Source organism: Globicephala melas, chromosome 12 (genome assembly GCF_963455315.2).
Source record: "Globicephala melas chromosome 12, mGloMel1.2, whole genome shotgun sequence".
NCBI classification, from domain to species: Eukaryota; Metazoa; Chordata; class Mammalia; order Artiodactyla; family Delphinidae; genus Globicephala; species Globicephala melas.
In genome coordinates, this window is record NC_083325.1 from 78972604 (window position 1) to 78989384 (window position 16781).

General features: G+C 39.8%; 1 protein-coding gene across 3 annotated transcripts in view; it reads left to right on the plus strand.

Moving 5' to 3' along the window:
* The window catches only part of NBAS (NBAS subunit of NRZ tethering complex), a 339511-nt gene that overhangs the window by 70008 nt on the left and 252722 nt on the right, over positions 1–16781 (plus strand). For all 3 annotated transcript variants that reach the window (XR_009566136.1, XM_030844571.3, XM_030844572.3), the window contains 5 exons: positions 4568–4631; positions 7660–7853; positions 8964–9221; positions 9931–10056; positions 13109–13260. Coding sequence is in view for 2 of the 3 variants with exons in the window: in XM_030844571.3 (XP_030700431.2) it covers positions 4568–4631; positions 7660–7853; positions 8964–9221; positions 9931–10056; positions 13109–13260 (794 nt within the window). In the remaining variant the exon portion in view is untranslated. The remainder of the gene's footprint in view (positions 1–4567; positions 4632–7659; positions 7854–8963; positions 9222–9930; positions 10057–13108; positions 13261–16781) is intronic.

The window sequence follows — 16781 nt, forward strand, 5'->3', positions numbered from 1 at the left end:
TCTTTGTGACTACTCTGGGGAATGAACGGAAAGCCAATTAGTTTAAAATAGAGTATATAATATATAGTGTATAGTTAGCTTATAACTTTACCTTAAACATTGCCTGAGAAAAAAGCTAATGTTTCTGTTGCACTATACAGACTTAGAGTCTTTTACCAAATTGTGAATTCAGCTCATCTGGGCCTTTCTTCAAGCAATACGCTACTTTATTAGTTTTCATAATATGCTTTGTTTGAATGAGTATTTTCTCTGTAGAATCTAATGATTGAAGATAGTTTGCAAGTGCCCATTCTGATTTACTTCTGTCCAGTTTTTAGTTGATTAGATACTTTGGCTTTCATTATCAGTATGAAAATCCATCTGGCTAGAAATCTGTATTAAGTTTTGTTCATGTTTGGAATATATAGTAAAATTGCCAAACTGATTTTCAGTTCAAACATTTCCCGTATGTTATGTTTATATATTTACATCTCATTTTTGGCCTTAATTGTTCTCTGAAGAAGCTTTATTGCTTATCTGTACTTACTTGGATGTAGTAGACACAAAACTAACCTTTTCCATTTGATTGTATTTTCTCTTTGACACATAGTAGGTACTGGCCTAATTTTGTTAAGTGGATGAATCAGTGAAGGATAAATGGGAAGATAACAGTTCATGTCATTAATAGTGATCTAAACCACAGCTGTTTTCACAACTTCACTAGACTGTCAGCTCTTTGAGAGGAGGCACTGAATTGAATATACATTTCTTCCCTGAGAGCTAACAAAGGACTTGGTGTATTAAATACTAATAATAAATGTTTGTGGAATGAATAAACATTTAAAGGTTTCTTTTATGCTGTTGGCAACAAGGTCTTTGTTATATTTAGCTTCCAGCTGTAAAAAAAGAAAAAGAAAAGTCAGCAAATAAAATCCTTAAATCTGAAGAAAACAGATGTAAGCTGTGTGCTTTAGCCATAATAGCCTCTCTGAACAAAATCTATAACTGTATCCTTAGGACATCCTCCTCTAGGCCACTGCTGCCCTGTAAAGTGAGGGCACCTGAGGCTGTTTTCAGACATACGGTAGCACGTCATGCAGAGAGGAGTGGCATGGAGGCTGCTGCTCAGGATATATCAACATAGTACTGGGACTGAGTACCCCCCACCCCCCGCTTTCGTGGGGGACTTGGGAGCTTGGTGATCCTGTCTTCAAAGTAGCAGCCTGCAGCGTTTGAATCAGATGTCATAAAGCACAGCCAGATCATGGTTCTCCTCACAGGGTCCTTGGCTCTGAAGGGTGGTAAGTTGGGGCCAGTTTGAATAGTATCAGGGGAGCAGTGGGAATGTCAGTATAGAAAGCAGCAAGGGACAAGCTGTCAGGTTGCTGGTCTGGCAGGCCACCTCTGCCTGAGGCAGAGGTAAGTTTGGGATTTTGTTTGGGCTTCTTTCTTAAATATACTGTACAGATAATTTCATCAAACTCCCACATACTGTGAAGTTGAACGCTTAGTTCAGATATATAGACTGAATTGCTGTGTACTTCTAAGGCAAAAGTACAGACAGGTATATACCCCAAAGAATTTAAAACAGGTAGTCAAACAAGTACATTCACATACATGTTCACAGCAGCCACAAGCTGGAAACAACCCAAATGTCTGCTAACAGAAGGATGGACAAATTGTGGTATATACTTGCGATAGAATATTATGCAGCCATAAAAAAGGAATGAACTACCAATCCATGCCACAACTTGGATGGCCCTTGAGAACATTATGATAAATGAAAGAAGCCAGACACAAAAGGTTGTTTGAATTCATTTGTACAAAATACCCAGAATAGGTAAATCCACAGAGATCGAGGGCACATTGGTGGTGGCTGTGGCTGGGGAAAGGGGAAAGGGGGTAACTGCTTAATGCCCAAGCTTTATTTTGAAGGGATAAAAATGTTTCGTAACTAGATGGAGGTGGCAGACATTGTGAACGTACTCAATACCACTGAATTATTCATTTAAAAATGGTTAATTTTATGTTAATTTCACCACAATGAAAAAAAAAGATTTCATTAATCCTCTCCTCCCTCCCAAACCCTAAAACAAACAAAAATGCATATAATTAGAATATGATGCGTTGTAGTCCCGTACTTTGGCCTACTTTTTTTTTTTTTTTTTCCCCCCCGGTACGCGGGCCTCTCACTGTTGTGGCCTCTCCCATTGCGGAGCACAGGCTCCAGACGTGCAGGCTCAGTGGCCATGGCTCACGGGCCCAGCCGCTCCGCGTCATGTGGAATCTTCCCAGACCGGGGCATGAACCCGCGTCCCCTGCATCTGCAGGCAGACTCTCAATCACTGTGCCATCAGGGAAGCCCCTGGCCTACTTTTTTTTCCTGAATAAGCTTAGTCTTTCCCTACCTGTGTCCTTCTGTGCACACTGTGGTCTCCCACTGGAATGTTGTCCTCCACCCATTTTCCACATCCAGGTCTTATCCAGCCATAAACATATATATCACCATCAGGCTTTCTTTGATCCTCTTGAACTCCCTTCATCTTTCACAAGCCCATATCCAAAATGATCTCTTGATCCTTTGAAGACCCTTAGCACTTTTCTCTATACCTCATTTTTGGGCAGTTATCAAATTTGACCTTTGGTTACAGTTAGTTATACCCACTTCTTAGCCATCTGTGTGCTTGAGTAGAGGGCGTATAATGTCTGATTTTTTTTTTCTTTTTTCTTTCATAGTGTAAGTGCACAGTATTCATTGACCAAATAGAAGAAACCACACTTTTGAGAAGGTGTAGGAATATTTGTACTATGTCAACTGATTTTTCTATAGTTTAGACATTCTACTTAGAGCTCAGTGATTCAAAGGATTAATTAGTTCATTCCCTCATTCAGCATTTTACTACTGTGACAGGGGTGGGCACTGATAGATGTGGGAGTACAAGGATGACTAACAGTCCTGAATACAGAGGAACAAATCTTCACCTTGGGTTTAAAATTGGTTTCACAAGAGATACCCATTATTTAAGCAATCTACATGGAACAGTCTAGTCCCAGAGTGTGGAGATTGGCTCTACTAGACTAGTACCGCTTGTTCATGGTCCTCTTGCTCATCGTTGACTTGGATGAAGACAAGCACACTTTGAATTCTCAAAGTGCTTATGCCAATGAGAGGACTTCTTTTTACATTTTTTTCTCGAGTTCTTGTTAAATTTCTTTGTAATCTAGACGTCCTTAAATTTACCCAAGGCTGAATCATAATTGTTGTTGTTTGTGGGGCTTAAAGTTTTAAAGTGTTATCCCGTACTTTCCTTGTGTACTCCAGAGTGTACGTGGGGGGGCACACATGGCATCACGTAAACAAATGCTGGCACGCCTCTGGTGCTGTTGGTGGAGGTGCAGCTGGTGGTTCGGAGCTACTGAAACTTCTAAGGTGCCTTGTAATGGTCAAATAAGATTTTAATTTAGTTGATTATTTTCAGTAATACGTACCTTATTCTAATTTTTTGAAACTTAATTTTTTTTTTAATACTTAAGGACAATCCATTTCTTCGCCTAGTATATAAATAGCCTTTTATGGCAACTTTTTTCTGACAGAGTTAACGAATTATATCTTCTGTTCTCAGGGTCTGCTCTGGGCGACTTATAGTAGTGGAGAGCAGAAAGTTCTCTCAGGGTATGGAAAGAAATATCAGTTTTAATACCGTAATGTATAAGCCACTGATAACTTGTTAATAAAACATATATGCATATTCTGTTGCATAAGATGAAAAAGCACATTTTGACATAAGTACAGCATCACTTTTTTTAGGCTTAAGATTTCAGATAACCCCCAACTGATATTTTGTTGTTTTTCCCCCCATACTATTGTGATTCTGGAGGTTATGGAGTTAACGTGGGCCTGGGAAATGTCTGGCAGTGGCTTAATCTCTGTTGTTTTGTGATGCTTGAGAGATCGTGGTGTGTCCTGACGTGCACAAAGGTGGGCAGGGCATTGTGTTGCCATGAGATTAGACTGCGAATGTATTGAATTTGAGGATTGCATGGTTATATTTTTTGACTTAGTACAATAGGTTTTCAGTCATAGAAAGTTAGAACTGGGGATGACACGGAAGTTGTGGAGTCCAACCTCAGAGCTGCGGGAACTGAGACCTGGAGGGTTGCTTGCCTTACGAGCAGCAGGGTAGCTCTTACATCCAAGCTGGTGTTTCATTCACAACAGCATGGCTGTTCTCCCAGTGTGCAGTTGTGCGTGTGTGCGTGTGTGTGCGTGTGTGTGCGTGCGTGCAGAATTGTTAGCGTATCCTGCTTTCATTTGTATGAATCGTATGCTTGCCATCACGGTTCTTATTCATGCTCCTTTCTTCATTAAATTGAGTCACAGTACTTGCATGTGCACATCTTAGGTATAAGAACAATTGCTTTTCAAGATCTTGGAGAGGAATAGATTTCAACTAGGTGTAACTAAGAGATGAAAGGAAAGCAACATTTCTGTATTTTGTTAAAAAAAAAATCCAAAGTTCTTGGTGATGTTCTCATAATTTTCTTACCTTGTTGATCCAAGAATTTATGTCCTGTTTTTCAAATTCAGCCAGGCTATGATGACCTTAATCCTGATTGGAGACTCTCTGCTGAGAAGAGAAAAAAAATCAAAGGTGAGTTTTATGATGTATGATGATTAAAACCTTAAGAGACTCGTGTTGTTTAGTAAAGGTGCTTTTTAGATGGTATGATATATATAGGGGAGGGAAAACTCCTTTTCTTTCTACTATCCTAGGTTCTCTGGCTGGGGATCTGTAAAATTAGATTGACAAAAGACAGATTAATAAGAGAAAAGCAAGCAGAAGTTTATTAGCATGTACACTGAGTTTATACACGGGGGTACCCAGGGATGAGTAACTCCGAGGGATGGTTGGAAATTGTGCTTATACAGCATCTAAACAAAGAAACAGTCAATTTTTAGGGAAGTGACAAGACAAAGGAAAAGCAGTTGGAGTTTCTAGGAGTGGCAAATTGTGGGAAGGCAAGTATGTGGGGAAAGTAATGGAAGATAAGCAGTAGTTAGTTATGTAGATTCCTTCGGTGCTATCTCTGGGCTCATAAGGGTCTAAATTTGTCTCCAGTGAAGAACTCTTGTCCTTCGTGGTAGAGAGCAGAGAGGGGAACAACTTTGTAAATTTATGTCCTACTTTTACGCAAATAGGTAGAGGGCAGGGAGCTTTTCTTGTGTCTGCTTCTTCTCAGTGGCCTCTAGCCCAAAATAATCATTATGCCACAGTGGCACATTTTGGGGTGGCATATTCGGCTACCCTACATATAAAAAAGTCTCTAGATACTTCTGCTTCACTTTGGAAGGAACACCAAGATTTCATAGGACGGGGACAAGGCAACAGATCCAGCTTGCTGACCGTCAGGATAATATTTTGAGTTTTCCCAAGGCTGAGGCAGAGCCTGTGGCATGCAGCATAGCTCTCCCTCCGCAGGCCAGCGTGGAGTTGGCACACTGAGTTCAAAGCTCGTAAGTGTGCTCCTTTGTAAATGAGCATGGAGGGGATAGCAGAAAGGGACTCCTCAAAGGGTAGACTCTGAGTAGTTATCTTTGGGGCTGGGGTGCCGGTGTGGTAGACGGTAGGTAATGAGAGGTTGGAGGGACCTTCTCTTTCTTTTCATACATCTCCATATATAAGCATTTTTTTTTTTTAGCAGTGAGCATGTATTACTTTTATAAATAGAAAAGAAACCCAGTATTTACATTTAATTAAAAGCAATAGTGATTATTTAATTGGTAGATTAAAATTAAAAACAAAAATTAAAATGTTAAGAGTTACTTTCAGTAATTGGTTCCTTTTTCTTCAGGTGAAACTCCCCAAGTTAAACACTGCTGAATTTTTAAGTGTCTCCTATGAAATTAGTGATAGTTACAAGGTTCAAAATCTTTATTAAATTATGCTTCTAATTCACATTTAAAGACCCTGAAAGTATTGATTTGTTAATATCACGTGTCATGTTCACGTATTCGCTTTTGTTAAATAATCATCCGAAATACTCATTCAGAAAAACATTTCTGAGAAAAAATATAATTTGTCAAATTAGAAGGTTGGCTGCATATTTAAATGATTTGCTCCTTTCCATCCCGCATTACATTAAGCTGTAAGCCTAGGAACACTGCTTTTCATGTTTTCTTGGAACTCCTTATTTATATAGATTGCTTTAGGCTTAAATCGGAAGAAAATGTTGAGTTTTCATGGTTTTTGTTTTTTAATTAAAATAATGAGTTATTCTCATGGAGTTAACCTCCTATTTTATTTTATTTTTAATTTGGCCGTGCTGCGCGGCTTCTGGGATCTTCGTTCCTCAACCAGGGATCGAACTCGTGCCCACGGCAGTGAAAGTGCCCAGTCCTAACTGCTGGACTGCCAGGGAATTCCATTGACCTCCTATTTTAGAATCTCTATCTCCTTAGTCAAATGTTTACATATATTTTAAAATTTACGGTGTACTTTGTATGTATTACCTTTAAACCTCGTCAGATCCTTAGTGGAACAAGTGGTATAAAAGGGCAATAAAATTATAGTAAATATCATGCCATTTCCTTTTTTTTTTTTTTTTTGCGGTACGCGGGCCTCTCACTGTTGTGGCCTCTCCCATTGCGGAACAGAGGCTCTGGACGCGCAGCCTCAGCGGCCATGGCCCACGGGCCCAGCCGCTCCGCGGCATGTGGGATCCTCCCGGACCGGGGCACGAACCCGTGTCCCCTGCATCGGCAGGCGGACTCCCAACCACTGCGCCACCAGGGAAGCCCCGCCATTTCCTTTTGAATGCCTCAATTTGGTGAACCACAGTTCAGTTCTATCCACCCTCCCCCAACCCCTGCAGTTCCTTACTGGTCTTGAATATGTTTTCCTCTTTCTGATTAGTTGCAAGTATAGAGGAGGAAAAAGTTCTTTTTCCTACTACCCTACTAGATTCTCCAGCTGAGACCCAGTAAATTGGACTAACAAAAAGAAAAAAGCATACACATTTACTTAATATGTTTTAGGGACACAGGAGCCTTCATAAGGAAATGAAGACCTGAGGAACAGTTACACCTGATCAGTTTTATACTAGGTTGGGTGAAGAGTGGAAAGTTGTAGAAAGACATGAGAGACAAAAGGGTCTGAGCTAAGGGTAGTAAACTGGGAGGAACTTAGCAAGGCCTGTTTGTTTCCATTTTTCTTGGCTTCCCTCCATCTTTGGAGATAAGGATGCTCCTTTCCTCCAGATATAAAAAAGGTACCTCTCACATGAGGATCTTAGGACCTGCTCCAGAGGAAGGTCAGAGTTCTTCCTGAGTCTGCCATTTCTCAGTACACACCTACCTTTTTTTTATATGTTGAAAATGGTGACATATCTCTGAATATTTTTCATTTTTTGAGCAGAAAGACCTTAATATATTTACCTCTGCATCCCTAGAACTTTGGACTTTGGCAAATTGTTGGCATTCAGATGTTCATTAAATAAATTACCGTTTTGTATCTTCTACTTGAGTAAAAATCTGAGTGGTGACTTACATTTTAATTTTTCTTATTATTTGTCGTACCTTTAGGACTCACATGGTTTTAAAATTGATTATTGGACTAAGTGTGTTGTATTTAAACCACATTGATGGATGGATTTGTATTGATTTACTTTTCCCCCCATTAGATAAAGAGTCCTTTTACCCACTGATAGATGTGAATTGGTGGGTGAACAGTGCAGTGATTTTGGCTCGCTGCTCTGGTGCTCTGACTGTTTCGTCGGTGAAAACTTTGAAGAATTTACTGGGAAAATCCTGTGAATGGTTTGAACCATCCCCTCAAGTCACTGCTACCCATGATGGGGGATTTTTGATTTTGGAGGTAATGCTTTCCCTTTTAAAGCAATCAGTGTGTTTGAGAGTAAACATTTATTACCCCCAAAATCTAAATATCTGATTTTAATTTTGGTTATCCCATTATTTAATCTTGTCTTTAAAAAGAAAAATTTGTTATTGGAATCAGAACTTGAGTGCAGTATAAAAAAGATCTATTGTTTAGACAATTTAAAAAAGTGCATTTGTATAAGAATGAAGAACATTTAGGGTCATTTTGCTCTCTGTAAAGCCTTTCTTCCTCATTGACATGATAGCTTTTTTCTTTTTCCTGGATTAGTTATCTTAAAAATATAAATAATATCACTACCTAAGAAATGCAGTCTTTAACCTATTCCTATGAAATATGACAGCTTAAAACTTTTGGTTCTTTTATTAAGAAAAACTTGTTTATCATGACAAAAATTTTGAAAAGAGGCTAATATTTTAAAGTTATGTTTTGGTCATTTAAAATTATTTTAAGTCTTTCAAGGTAATGGCCTTCAATAGCCTTCACTTCAGTGCAGACTGACAAATGTCTTCTCCCCCTAAGTTCGGTACCGAGTCTAAAGATGTGCTTTAAAGAGAACCAGGGCTTAAAATCGAAGGCAGCTGTGTTAGGTCTGGAATGAAAGTTATCGTTAGCAGGCAGCCTTCAGACTCAGAACTTTGTGAAGACATTGTTTAAAAGCTGGGGAGCTATGCTTGATAAAGCAAATAAATACCTTCAGGTTCATGTTGCTAAATAGATGGAAAAAATCGTCTTTTCACAGCAGGTACAAAAATATCAAAAAGAAAGAAATTAACATTCTCAACTCCTTTATTTCCCTAAAGTAATTACCAGGTATATATTTTACAAGACCGTATTAATGACCTGTTATTAAAACAGGCTTTAGTTTTAGAGATTTGGAGCCAATAACTTCTGTGCTTATTTCTGGAGCTATTGATGTAAATATATAGCATTTGTTGTTGGGTTTCTTTGAATTCCATTCTTAGATTTAATCCCACGGCTGATGTAATGAATCAAACCAGAGTAGAATTAAAAATATTTTTCTCATTAGCTCTAAAAACTTACCTTTAGTTCCTCACTATTCACTTAACATCTCCTTTTTCAATTCAGTGCGAGATTAAACTTGCCCCCAAACGATCTCGTTTGGAGACGAGGGCGGGAGAAGAAGGTGAAGGAGAAGAGGATTCGGATTCCGATCAGGAGACATCTGCCAAGGCTCGCTACTTTGGTTATATAAAACAGGGCTTGTACTTAGTGACCGAGATGGAGCGCTTCGCACCAGCCCGGAAACGCCCGCGAACCATTACTAAAAACTACCGCCTGGTGAGCCTGCGGTCTACGACCCCAGAGGAGCTCTACCAGAGGAAGGTGAGGGTGTCCCCTTACTATCCACGGTCACAGCATCAGATGTGATTTGCCTCTATTGAGAAAAAACTTTTTTTTTAATAAAGGAAGAAATTTAAAGAGAGATTGTTATTATCGTTGACGTCTTAGCTGTATCAGTATGGTAAAGCTGCTGAGAATAATGCTGGTCTTTGCGCCTGCGCAGTCACAGTCAGAGCAGTGGGTGGGAGGTGAGTTCGTGTGGACCGATTGTACGCTTGGCTCCGCCCAGGTTTTCGCTCCACTTCGTGTGGCCTTCAGCTCTCACTTCCTCTGTGTTGAAGTACAGCCGTCTCCTCAGACTGCAGCAGATGAGGGAAGAAGCGCAGACTTGCTTTCTAGTCTGGGGTTTGCTTGGGAAGCAGATTTGATCAACACTGAGTATTCCACGTGTCTGTGCTGCACTGTCACAAGCGGAGTCCTGGAGGAGGAGTCGGGCCGCCCTGCTGGTCCTGGTTTTGCCATTTTACTTTATAACCATGGGTATTTCACCTCTGTTTCTCATCTTTCTGTTAAAGCTCTTAAAAGAAATACTTGATCTCTCCGCCCCTTGTCACGTTCGTGAGCTTCTGGGGCCACAGTGCACATGAAGGTGGTTAGGAGTGACCTACGCTGTCATCGTTCATTCTGTCATCATTTTGACACGCAGACTGCTCAGTAATGTCACATTCGTGTTCCATTTCCTTGTCCAAAGATCGAAAGTGAAGAGTATGAAGAAGCCTTGTCTCTGGCTCAGACCTACGGCCTGGATACTGACCTGGTGTATCAGAGGCAGTGGAGGAAGTCAGCTGTCAACATTGCTTCAATTCAGAATTACTTGGTATGTTTAAGATTTTGGGGAACATGCAGTAAAATTCAAACTTATGGAAAAACTTTTGGCTGTAGGGCTTCATGTTGGAGTACTTTTCACTGCTGACTTTTCTATGTGAAGTGTTTTATTCTACCTTGAAAAATTATCTATCAGGTTCTGTCGGCCCTGCAGCTAGACGTTGGTGCAGAAGACATGTGACCAAATATTCACTGCTAAACCAGCCAGCTGCCTGGTCTTGGCCTAATCCTTTCCCTTCATCTACCTCAGTTAACCTCTGTTCACCTCCATCAGTCAGGGTCCTGTCAGAAGCCAGGAACCACACAGTAATTTGAACAGGAACAGTTTTAATATGGAGAATTAATATTTTCTAGCAACAAGAGATTTACTATATGAGGGCAAAGAGAACTCTAAGGAATACCCTGGGGCTGAACGGCATGTACCCAAGGAGGGAACAAACTCGGAAGGGAGGGCTCCCCCTGGGCCGGGATTCAGGCTTCGTTGGACAAGGAGTGGTTGCAGCACATTGGGCGGACAAGCAGTTCGCTGGAATGCCTGAGGCCACGGCTGGTCCACAGTAGCCAAGGCTGGTGGGCAGGGAAAGGTGGGATGGATGGGCCAGCTGGATGCCTGTTGCTAGGGTGGCCGTGAACTGAGGTTGGGGGGTCGGAAAACCCCAGGGGCTGATAAGTAGGGAGCCCCCCACCAGCATGAAGGCTGGTAGATAAGGAACCGTGGCCAGGACTGAAAAGAAAATATTCCCCCTGGTGTAGGCGAGCCTAGTTTAGGGAGCTTCCCCTTCAGGTGTCTGGGAGGATTTGCTGGGGAGGAATCTGTCCATGGGAGTGCAGCTGACACTAAGTGGGAAGTTGTCTTCCAAAGGAGGGAGGGGGAAGTAAGCACCACCAGGTGTCGCCTGCGGGCATTGCCAAGACAGGAGCAAGAACCAGCGCACACGTGGACTAGAGACCAGAGCCTCTTCCTCTGCAGTGGCCTGCAGCGCCCTCTGTTGACAAAGCTTAATATCGTGTCAGCGGCAAATGGGAAAGGCTGTTTATCCCATAGCTGGCTCTGAAGAGTGCTTTTGAGGCTGAGAGGCAATAAATAGATAACTGTCATATCAAACTTGCCAAATACCCCCTTTTTGCTTAAATCCTACAGTTAAATCCTTGCTGCTATGTGCTGCCACAGTTAGAGTTACTATGTTGGCTGTTTATTTGAATCATTGGCACCTTTGTAAGGAAGTAGTTGGACTCATACCTATTTTTAGAAGGTGCTGACTTCTCATGTGACATTTAGGAAGGCAAATACCTTTTCATTTAGGAATATTCTAAGAAGTGTTGGGAAATTTTCATGGTAGTTGTTTTCCCTAAAAATTCATGTACATGAGTAATTAAAAATAAATAAAAACGTAATCTGAAAAAGTTGTGTGTAAGAAGTTGATGCTTCAACCCAACGGGAAGATGAACTGTCAATACAAGCAAGATATCAGAGTTGAGAGAGCATGAAAGATAATGAAATAAAGGAAGAAGACAAAGTTGCTTGTATTTTCTTTAGAATATCAGAACAGCAAACCTATATTATCTTTCTTTCTGTTGTGACTCAGGACAGTGAGCTCATGAGTTCATGTATATCCACTTAACGGCCTTTTCTGTAACACAGTAGAAAGCAGATATGGTCTCTGAAGGAGCTGACAAATGTTAGGAGAGACAAATTATGTACATTTTTTATTGGGGGAAATATTTAATTCAGCAAAATAAATAGGCAGTGAAGAGTAAAAGCACTATGCCAGGAATGAAAGGGGTACAGGAGTGGCATAAATATGGCCTTCGCTTTTAGGGAGCTTATAATCTTACCGAGAAGACAAGCTTTATGCCTTCATTATAGAAATGACCATACAAGAAGATTGCGGACAAATGCTGTGGGAACCCAGTGAAGGTAGCAATCATTATAGACTCTGGTTATGGAAGTCTTCATATAGTGAAGATGTTTTGGGCAGGGATTTGAAAGGATTCAAAGTAGAGCTAGAAGAGAGGAAGGCATTCTTAATGGGACAAGTGGTATGAGAAAATTAAAAGAAAATGAGCATGACTCGTGAGGCCAGTGACTAAACCTGGCTTATTCATTGCTCTATTTTCTTGGCACACAAAAAGTACTCAGTAAATATTTCCTGGGTGAATGGCTCTGTAAGGAAACCAGTCTGTTGGATCTGAGATTCCATGATGGTGAACATTGGGGCATATTGATTAGAAAGATACATTGATTTGGGTTCAGGTGGGAAACCTTGCCAAAGGCAAGAGACTCCTGCAGTGTCCCAGTTGTTACGTGTCAATGACATGGACTGATACAGAGGCCATAGATGTGGAGAAGGGGATGTGAGTTCAGAGACATTTCAGGAAAGAATTGATATGAAGGAATGTGTGGGGTATGAATCAGATTTTACCCTAAATTTGTATCCACAAGGGCTCTTCTAGAAAGAGGGCAAGTCAGGAATTTTGAATGGAGTCAGAGGAAGCTGTTGGGAGGGAAGTACATATGGGCCCTTCGTCTTTCCAAGGAACAACATACCATGACTTTTTATGATTAAATTATCATCTGTGCTTTGGAGTACATCTCATGGTCAAGTAAATACAAAACCTTGACGTGCTCTGCCTCATTAGTTTTGTTTCAAAGTTAAACATGTTTGTTACAAGAAGATAAATCTTGGCTTACTTCTTTATTTTCTACTATTCTATATAGCCCAAGTGCAAACTAAAGAGCAACTAAAAAGTTTGGAAAGAGCTTTTTATGTTTCCAAAAAAGAGTACTGAACTTTGTGTTTCAGTGTGTTTCATTAGACGAAGAAAGCAAGCAGTTGGAATCACATGCCCTCTACCCAGTCCTAGTCACTGTTAGGAAAGTAGCTCTTTAATGTTGAGATGCTCTAGCAGCTGCTTGTGGCCAAGGTTTCAGGTAGCTCTACTCTCTTACGTATAGCTTTATAATTCTAGAAGGCAGTTTTCAGGTGCTCTCAGATATCATGGTTTCTTTAATGCCTCTGTTTTTAAATTTTCTCTATATCCAGAGTAAAATAAAGAAACGATCCTGGGTTCTTCATGAGTGCTTGGAAAGAGTTCCTGAAAATGTGGATGCTGCAAAAGAACTGCTTCAATACGGATTAAAAGGCACAGACCTGGAGGCTCTTTTAGCCATAGGGAAAGGAGCAGATGATGGCAGGTTGGTTCTGGAAAGATGTGGATAGAAGTAAAGGTGACTTTATGAAAACTTTTAAGCTGAGACATTGGAAAGGGTAAACTTTTCTTTATTTAGGTTATTCTGCAATGAAGCAGTTGCCTTTGATTAATGCTTTTTTATCTGAGGTCAGTTTTCTTTCCTTTAAGTTAAATACGTTTACATATGGTAGCTTGATGCTAAGGAAAGAGCAAATTCTACAAACATTTATTGAATGCTGGCCGTTTCTAAGCTGTGAGGTTCAGGCGGCATGCGCCCAGGTGCGCTGACCGGTGAATTGAACCACCGTAGGCAAGTCTGAGCTTCGTTCACTTACTTTATGTGTAGCATTGTGTCCTTCTTCAGAGAATTACCTTGATTAAGTTATATATCTTGTGAAAGCATCTCATAAACTTTTTTTTGAATTTTATTTTATTTATTTTTTTAAACAGCAGGTTCTTATTGTTTATCCATTTTATACATATTAGTGTCTACATATCAATCCCAATCTCCCAATTCATCCCACCACCACCACAACACCCCGCCACCTTCCCTGCTTGGTGTCCATACGTTTGTTCTCTACATCTGTGTCTCAATTTCTGCCCTGCAAACCGGTTCATCTGTACCGTTTTTCTAGGTTCCAAATATATGTGTTAATATACGATATTTGTTTTTCTTTTTCTGACTTTCTTCACTCTTTATGACAGTCTCTAGGTCCATCCACGTCTCTACAAATGACCCAACTTCGTTCCTTTTTGTGGCTGACGTCTTCTTTATCCATTCGTCTGTCGATGGGCATTTAGGTTGCTTCCATGTCCTGGCTATTGTAAATAGTGCTGCAGTGAACATTGGGGTGCATGTGTCTTTCTGAATTATGGTTTTCTCTGGATATATGCCCAGTAGTGGGATTGCTGGGTCACATGGTAGTTCTATTTTTAGTTTTTTAAGGAACCTCCATAGTGGCTGTATCAATTTACATTCCTACCAACAGTGCAAGAGGGTTCGCTTTTTTCCACACCCTCTCCAGCATTTGTTGTTTGTAGATTTTCTGATGATGCCCATTCCAACTGGTGTGAGGTGATACCTCATTGTACTTTTGATTTGCATTTCTCTAATAATTAGTAATGTTGAGCAGCTTTTCATGTGCTTCCTGGCCATCTGTATATCTTCTTTGGAGAAATGCCTATTTAGGTCTTCTGCCCATTTTTGGATTGGGTTGTTTGTTTTTTTAATATTGAGCTGCATGAGCTGTTTATATATTTTGGAGATTAATCCTTTGTAAGTTGCTTCATTTGCAAATATTTTCTCCCATTCTGAGGGCTGTCTTTTCGTCTTGTTTGTAGTTTCCTTTGCTTTGCAAAAGCTTCTAAGTTTCATTAGGTCTCATTTGTTTGTTTTTGTTTTTATTTCCATTGCTCTAGGAGGTGGATCAAAAAAGATCTTTCTGTGATTTATGTTAAAGAGTGTTCTTCCTATGTTTTCCTGTAAGAGTTTTATAGTGTCCGGTCTTACATTTAGGTCTCTAATCCATTTTGAGTTTATTTTTGTGTATGGTGTTAGGGAGTGTTCTAATTTCATTCTTTTACATGTAGCTGTCCAGTTTTCCCAGTACCACTTATTGAAGAGATTGTCTTTTCTCCGTTGTATATCTTTGCCTCCTTTGTCATAGATTAGTTGAGCATAGGTGCGTGGGTTTATCTCTGGGCTTTCTATCCTGTTCCATTGATCTGTATTTCTGTTTTTGTACCATTACCATATTGTCTTGATTACTGTAGCTTTGTAGTATAGTCTGAAGTCAGGGAGTCTGAGTCCTCCTGCTCCATTTCTTTCCCTCAAGACCGCTTTGGCTATTTGGGGTCTTTTGTGTCTCCATACAAATTTTAAGATTTTTTGTTCTAGTTCTGAAAAAAATGCCATTGGTAATTTGATAGGGATTGCACTGAATCTGTAGATTGCTTTGGGTAGTAGAGTCATTTTCACAGTATTGATTCTTCCAATCCAAGAACATGGTATATCTCTCCATTTGTTTGTATCATCTCTAATTTCTTTCATCAGTGTCTTATAGTTTTCTGCATACAGGTCTTTTGTCTCTCTAGGTAGGTTTATTCCTAGGTATTCTTTTTGTTGCAGTGGTAAATGGGACTGTTTCCTTAATTTCTCTTTCAGATTTTTCATCATTAGTGTATAGGAATGCAAGAGATTTCTGTGCATTAATTTTGTATCCTGCAACTTTACCAGATTCATTGATTAGCTCTAGTAGTTTTCTGGTGGCATCTTTAGGATTCTCTATGTATAGTATCATGTCATGTGCAAACAGTGACAGTTTTACTTCTTTTCCAATATGTATTCCTTTTATTTCTTTTTCTTCTCTGATTGCCTTGGCTAGGACTTCCAAAACTATGTTGAATAATAGTGGTGAGAGTGGACATGCTTGTCTTCTTCCTGATCTTAGAGGAAATGATTTCAGTTTTTCACTACTGAGAATGATGTTTGCTGTGGGTTTGTCATATATGGCCTTTATTATGTTGAGGTAGGTTCCCTCTATGCCCACTTTCTGGAGGGTTTTTGTCATAAATTCGTGTTGAATTTTGTCAAAAGCTTTTTCTGCATCTATTGAGATGATCATATGGTTTTTATTCTTCAGTTTGTTAATACGGTGTATCACAATGATTGATTTGCATATATTGAAGAATCCTTGCATCCCTGGGATAAATCCCACTTGATCATGGTATATGATCCTTTTAATGTGCTGTTGGATTCTGTTTGCTAGTATTTTGTTGAGGATTTTTGCATCTATATTCATCAGTGATATTGGTCTGTAATTTTCTTTTTTTGTAGTATCTTTGTCTGGTTTTGGTATCAGGGTGATGGTGGCCTCCTAGAATGAGTTTGGGAGTGTTCCTCCCTCTGCTATATTTTGGAAGAGTATGAGAAGGATAGCTGTTTAGTTCTTCTCTAAATGTTTGATAGAATTCACCTGTGAAGCCATCTGGTCCTGGGCTTTTGTTTGTTGGAAGATTTTTAATCACAGTCTCAATTTCTGTGCTTGTGATTGTTCTGCTCATATTTTCTATTTCTTCCTGGTTCAGTCTTGGAAGGTTATACCTTTCTAACAATTTTTCCATTTCTTCCAGGTTGTTCATTTTATTGGCATAGAGTTGCTTGTAGTAGTCTCTTAGGATGCTTTGTATTTCTCTGGTGTCTGTTGTAACTTCTCCTTTTTCATTTCTAATTTTATGGATTTGAGTCCTCTCCCTCTTTTTTCTTGATGAGTCTGGCTAAAGGTTTATCAATTTTGTTTACCTTCTCAAAGAACCAGCTTTTAGTTTTATTGATTTTTGCTATTGTCTTCTTCGTTTCTATTTCATTTATTTCTGCTCTGATCTTTATGATTTCTTTCCTTCTACTAACTTTGGGTTTTGTTTGTTCTTCTTTCTCTAGTTCCTTTAGGTGTAAGGTTAGGTTGTTTATTTGAGATGTTTGTTGTTTCTTGAGGTAGGATTGTATTTCTATAAACTTCCCTCTTA